This window comes from Suricata suricatta, chromosome 9 (genome assembly GCF_006229205.1).
Source record: "Suricata suricatta isolate VVHF042 chromosome 9, meerkat_22Aug2017_6uvM2_HiC, whole genome shotgun sequence".
Classification (NCBI taxonomy): Eukaryota; Metazoa; Chordata; class Mammalia; order Carnivora; family Herpestidae; genus Suricata; species Suricata suricatta.
In genome coordinates, this window is record NC_043708.1 from 12,344,462 (window position 1) to 12,351,256 (window position 6,795).

At 42.3% G+C, this 6,795-nt stretch overlaps 1 protein-coding gene across 4 annotated transcripts in view; it reads left to right on the forward strand.

Moving 5' to 3' along the window:
* TTC7B (tetratricopeptide repeat domain 7B) overlaps window positions 1–6,795 on the forward strand; it is a 223,343-nt gene that overhangs the window by 83,532 nt on the left and 133,016 nt on the right. For all 4 annotated transcript variants that reach the window (XM_029950403.1, XM_029950404.1, XM_029950406.1 and 1 more), the window contains exon 6: window positions 3,327–3,499. In XM_029950403.1, coding sequence (XP_029806263.1) covers window positions 3,327–3,499 — 173 coding nt within the window. The remainder of the gene's footprint in view (window positions 1–3,326; window positions 3,500–6,795) is intronic.

Sequence of the window (6,795 nt, forward strand, 5' to 3'; positions counted from 1 at the left end):
TCCCCCCCCCCCGCCGGCTGAAAATGCCGTTAACTAGTCAGTGCCAATACCAGAGGAGTCGCTTCCTCTCTGGGTCGGACTTGAGGCGTAAGGAGACCTTTGGTCTTGGTTGCTGAGCCTCACGTGACCTAGGTTGAACTGCTTCCAATTCCTTGAATGCTTAACCAAAAGTGTGCATCAGAATTATGTGAGCAACATTTTTGAACAAGTACACATCCCTGGTCCTGACCTCAGAAATGTCAACAGAGTAGGTTTGGGGCGGGACCCGAGAATCTTACTTTCTCATTTCCACAAGGGGTTCTTTGCCCTCCCCAGCTGAGAAGCACTTTGTGCTTTGTGGGTGACATTCCCTGGTATCTTGGTCTATACTTGACATCAGAAAGCGTGTCCAGGAATTACCGTTCATCACTGTAGGATTCCTTAAAGATGAGCTGATCATTGCAAATTTATGACACACTCAGGAGATGGAAATGTTGCTTTGTCAACTCTGTATGGGGTGAGACCATAGGCAAGGACTTAAAAGCACGTTCTCAGCAACCACACTCTTAGAGAAACACTCCAAGGAACTTAAAAGCAGGTGTTCAAACAAAAACTTGTATGTTAATATTCGTAGCAGCACTATTTACAATCTCCAGAAGATGGAGGTGATCCAAATGTCTATCAGCTGACGACTAGGTAAATAAAATGTGGTATGTCCATACAATGGAGTATTATTCAGCCACAAAAAGAGTGAAGACGGACCCAGGCTACAACCTGAGTGAGCCTTGGAAAGATTACGCTGAGTGAAAGAGCCAGATACAAAAAGGCCACAAATTGTGTGATTCCATTTGTATAAAATGTCCCAGACAGGCGAATCTACAGGGACAGAAAGCAGATTCATTATTCCCAGGGTCTGGATGGAGGGAATGGGAAGTGACTACAAGAAGACTACAGGGTTTCCTTTTGGGGTGATATTCTGGAACCAGAGAGAAGTAATAGCTGCATAACACTGTGACTGTACTACGAGCCATTGGGTTATACAACAAAATGGTTAAAATAGTAAATTTTATGTTATGCGAATTTTACCACAATTATGGTTTTGTGTTTTTTTAAATTTTTATTTTTGAGAGACAGAGAGGGCGTGAGCAGGGGAAGGTCAGAGAGGGAGGGAGGGAGGTACAGAATCCAAAGACAGGCTCCAGGCTCTGAGCTAGCTGTCAGCACAAAGCCCGACATGGGGCTTGAACCCACGAACCGTGAGATCATGACCTGAGCTGAAGCCGGACGCTCAACTGCCTGAGCCACCCAGGTGCCCTGAATTTTACCACAATTAAAAAAATACATACAAAACGGATTTAATGACCAAGTTTGTATATAAAAATTTGACTTATTTCTGGCTCCCTTCCCCTCCTTTCTTTCCTTCTGACTTAGTTTGATAGCTGCTAAAAATTTGGTAACATTTCAATTGCAAGCAAATAAAGCCTGAGTATAAAAAGTAAAAGGTCTGATCAGTAATTGGTAGTGTCGCTGGTCATTTCTCATATTTAATCTCCTATTCTGAACTTCATGTGGGCCCTCGGTGCACACAACCAAACAACCTCCCTAGTCAGTAGTGACACCTTTAAAATATGCAATCCCATCAAAACCTTATTTTAAAAGTCTTTCTAGAAGGTTCATACTCTGAGGTAAAGTGAGATCTCGCATGAGCTGTCTAGTATGGACAAGCAAACTGTTTTTAGGGCAGAGATTTTTATAACTTAGGAATCCCTCCATAGCAAATATATCCAGAAAATGAAGTTCCTCATTCATTTTTTTTCCTTTGACATTTTTTTTCCCATCAGCTATGCAAGTGGAGGTTATTTCTGCCAGTGGATGCTTCCAGCAGAAGTTATTAATGTATATGACTGCAATGAGATGGAAATGAAACTATAATGGAAGGTTTAAGAAAACAGTTCAGGAGCTGTTTCAGTCCTGAAAATTGTGTTCTTATGAGATCTTTACAGATGGCTCAGTTGGGGATGATAGAAGTACATTTAATTTCGCATTTTTGTAGACATTTAAAGCCGGCAGGTCTTACTTGGGAATAATCAAGAAAATTTGCCTTTACCCAATGGTTATCAAAAGCTACAAAGCTAGTGATTTGGTTGCATTTAAGTTTCCTTGTGGTGTTTGAGGAGGTTTCATGTGGATGAAAACGTAGCAGAGTGTTCTCCTGGAACATATTTATTTAAAAAAAAAAAAAAGTCTCACTCTCGGGGAAGACCAGCATTCTCTGCGTGTTCCAAAGAATGCTAAAACCTTGTGGGAATATCTGAGGGTTGAAGTTTTAGGTTGCCACCTTTGGGTGGTCATGGGGTAGCCTGGACCACCCTCAGGTGCAATGCTTTTCTTTTCAGGGAGATTTTGTGGGTGGGTTTGTTTGTTTGTTTTTACTTCTCCTCTCCTTTATCTCTGGAAGATTGTGAGGTCAATGGACTGATGCGCATCAGCCAGCGAAATATTCCTTAGTAGATGCCACGCTCCCTCTCCTCCCATTCCTCCGACGTGGTTCTATTCTACCTGTTCTACCGGAGGGCTCGGAAAGCCTAGTAGATCTGTGTCTAACGTAGGATGACAAGACGCAGATACAGGTTTTCACAGTGAAAAAAGAGATACTTATCCAGCTTTGACAAGAGGTCTTTCTTGAGCGGCAGTCATGCTCCCCACCTTGCTTTCTCTGTCACACGAGGTCAGCAGGAGCCTTTGGGCTTTGAGGCCCGGGGTGCGCCCGGAACAAGGTGTTCAAGGGCTGAGTCCCAGGATGGGGCCACCGAGGGACTGGCCCTTGGCACATCAAAGAGGAGCGGCATTCTGAAAGTCTGCCCTGGTTGCCATCTTCTCATCAACGAAGATTTTTTTTTTCTTCCAGGAATAACATCATCTACGTTGAGCACTGCCTTTTTTGCCAAGTTTGGGTTTTAGCAGAGATCTGTTGGGAGGTGGCAAAAATATTTGCAGTTCACCTGTTACAGGAGCTTTTGGGAGAGAACTTGACTCAAAGTTTTCAGTGGTTTCAGGCATGAATCACAGTTAGCATTTCAGAGCATAATGAGGCGGCGGGCTTTCGAAGGGCAGGCACTTGTGTTTTAAAAAGGTTCAACCATCTCAGTGTATTTTCTTTTCTTTTCTTTTTTTGTCATCAACTGATAGGATTTTCATCAGAGAAGTAAAAACATTTTAATCATGCGTCTTGGAATAGTGCCTAGCACAAAAATGATGATTGAAAAATATTTATTGAACGAGTGAACGAGGGAATGAATGCTACAAAATCGATTCATGGCTACGCCTTTGCTCCTTTGTGTTCCCAGACGATAGCCAGGCAGTTGGCGGAGATCTTGTTGCGGGGGATGTGTGAGCAGAGCTACTGGAACCCTCTGGAGGACCCACCCTGCCAGTCACCTCTGGACGATCCCCTCCGGAAAGGAACGAACACAAAAACCTACACCCTCCCTCGGAAAGCCCGCGTCTACTCAGGAGAGAAGTATGGCAGTTGATGTCCTCATTTGTAGGTTAAGGGATGGGAGGAAAACTTTGGGACAACTCAAGGATGAGTAGAAGTTCAAGGGCAGATTCTTCCCCTGAAAGAGAACCAGACAACGAGTCTCATTTGCCAATTTCATAGATATACCTCATTACTTTTCATAACTTCTGCAAATATCTGTGCACCAGTGGGAGCATTTTAAGTAGGAAAATTCTCTCATTTCAGTGCTTGGCTGCCGTTCTTGGCATCACTGTTGGTCTTTGGGATTCTCATTCTATTTATTGTAAGAACCCTAGCGTTACCCAGCAATCAGCAACAAAGCTGTTTGTAAGCCAGAGTTAACCCGTTTTCTTTTCTTCAGCAATTCCTTGATCCTTTTGTTTACAAATTTATTTTAGGGGCGCCTGGGTGGCTCAGTCAGTTAAGCGTCCAAACTTTGGCTGAGGTCATGATCTCACCATTTGTGAGTTTGAGCCCTGTGTTGGGCTCTCTGCTGTCAACGCAGAGCCCGCTTCAGATCCTCTGCCTGTGACCCCCTCAACTGCCCATCTCTAACATTCTCTCTCTCTCTCTCTCTCTCAAAAATTAAAATTAAAATTAAAAAAGATAAAAATTTGTTTTAAACTGAATTAGCTATAAGAAGAAGGAGAATTAAATAAGTTATAGGGGATTGGAAGGTGATGTGTCTTTAGAACATCTTAATTTTTTTAAGTTTTAAATCTGGGCCTTGACCACCTTTGAGGAAGGTGGGCCAGGGAACCCCTGCAGCCTCCGCGTGGGCCCTCCGCAGTTGGGGGGAGGGGGCATGGCAGGGAGAGACCATGCAGAGGGCCAGGAGAGAGGCACGGTTGTTGACTCACTCTTGAATCCCCCCTTTCCACCTTTGCCGGTCCCTGCAAGGACGAGGCATATGGTTTTTCAGAATCTCTCCATGAGGGGAAGGTGGTGTGTGTGAATATATATGGGAGCCTTCCACGGTTGGTATCGGGTTGGGAAAATAGCAGAGAGACCGCAGGCTGCTGCATTGCTAGATACTACACGTGTGACGTCTGAAAACGATGGTCGCATTTTCGAAGGGGATCGCGTTTCTCCAGGCAGCCTCTCTTAATCCTCTTATGTTGACCCTGGCATTTCTCTCCCTCACCATCTTCCTGTTCAGACTGCATTTCTTGCACGGATTCGGAGTGAGCATATTCTTAACTTTTTCCCTAGGCTTATTTTAATTTGTGTTTAATCCCCTCTTAATTTAATCTCCCGTTTATGGCCTTGTGGAGCCATGAGTTTGCTCACTTCATGGCCTCCTTAGTCCTTATCTGGATTCACAGAACATCTGTTCTAACAGTTCCCAAATTCTCGCTTTAAAAATGCTGACCCCTCATTATAAACTATTTGGAAGCAGGTTTGGGGCTCATTTTTAAAGTGAAACTTATATCCTAAAAATAGACCTGAGATTGTGTGTGTGCGCGCGCGTGCGTACTTCCTGTGCTTCTTAATAGACAGGTATATAAGATGCCAGGTATATGGAGAAGCCCAGCTCCCCCTCCCTCCCCTGATCAAGCTGGACACGTAGATAGAGCTCTGTGTCTCTTTGGGTGTTATTCCAATGTGGCCTCACCTTGTGAAGTCACAAAAACTACTAGTGCTGGCCACTTCTTTTTTTGTGAACCACTCAGACCTTGTCACTGTTCTGAGGTCAACTTCCCCACCTGTCCAAGGAGAATTATGGAGGCTACATGCAGATCTAGAAAATGCAATTACTGGTTCCTGGGAGGATTCCCATATCAGGGCTGTTGCTGAGTCACAATTTAATTTCATCTAGTTAGGGTTTTTTTTTTAAACCGTTTTATTGAGATATCATTCACATACTATACAATTTACTCATTTAAAATATACAGTTCAGTGACCTTCAATATGGTCATATAGTTATACTTCCACCACCATGATCAACTTTAGAACATTTTCATTACCCCAAAAATAGACTCAGTATGCCTTAGCTGCTGTCACCCTCCCACCCCCCAGGTCCTTGCATTTTCATATAAATTTTAGGGTCAGTTTTTGTCCATTTCTAGAAAAATAAAAAAGGCAGCTAGCATTTTGATAGGAATTACATTGAATCCATAGATCAGTTTGAAGAGTAGTGCCATCTTAACAGTATTCGGTCTTCTGATTCATGAACATGGGATGTCTTTTCATTTATTTAGGTTTTCTTTAATTTCTTTCAACAGTGATTTGTTATTTTTAGGGTTAAAGTTTTACACTTATTTTGTGAAACCTATTGTGTATGCTATTCTTTTGGATGATATCATAGTTGGAATTGTTTTCTTCATTTCGTTTTTGGTTTGTTCATTACAAGTATATAGAATACAATTGACTTTCTATATTGATCTTATATACTGCAGTCTTGCTGAACTAGTTCATTAGTTCAGATAGTCTTTTAGGTTCCTAAGGATTTTCTGCATACCAGCTCATGTCATCTGCAAACAGAGGTAGTCTTACTTCTAACTTTCCAACTTAGATGCCTTTTATTTCATTTTCTTTCCCGATTGCCATGGCTAGCACCTCTGGTATAATGTTGAATAGAAGTGGCAAGAATGTTGGACATCTTTGTCTTATTCCTGATTTCAGGTGGGGAAAAGTGTCTACTCATATATTGTTAAGTGTGAGGTTAGCCGTGGGTATTCATATGTACCTTTTATTAGGTTGAGAAAGATCCCTTCTATCACTGGTTTGCTGAATACTTTTTATTCTGAAAGGGTATTTAATTCTGTCAAATGCTTTTGCTGCATCTATTGAGATGATCACTTGCATTTTTCTTTATTCTGTTGATGTAATGTATTACATTAATTGATTTTCAGATGTTTAGCCAGTCTTGGTCAAATGTCCTAGATCTTTGCGAAGAACCAACTTTTGGTTTTGTTCATTTTTTTTTATTGTGTCTCTATTCACTAATTCACTAATTTCCACACTGATCCTTATTCCTTCAGTCATCACCATCAGTTTTTAGCTTTCTAGTTTTGTGTGTTCCCAGGAAGACTCCTGGTTTATTAGGACAGAGAGAAAGCCTATTGGGATTATACTTGTGTTGAAGCTTCCTAATCACCATACAGTCTGTTCAGCCAATCCTATGGCAAAAAGGACATTGCCCCCAATTCAGTTGTGGTAGTTGGGAGGTGAAAAAGGGAACCCACAGATAATGATTAAACCCCATCTTTGGGGCACTTGGGTGGCTCAGGTGGTTGAACATCCGACTTCGGCTCAGGTCATGATCTCACAGTTCGTGGATTTGAGCCCCGCGT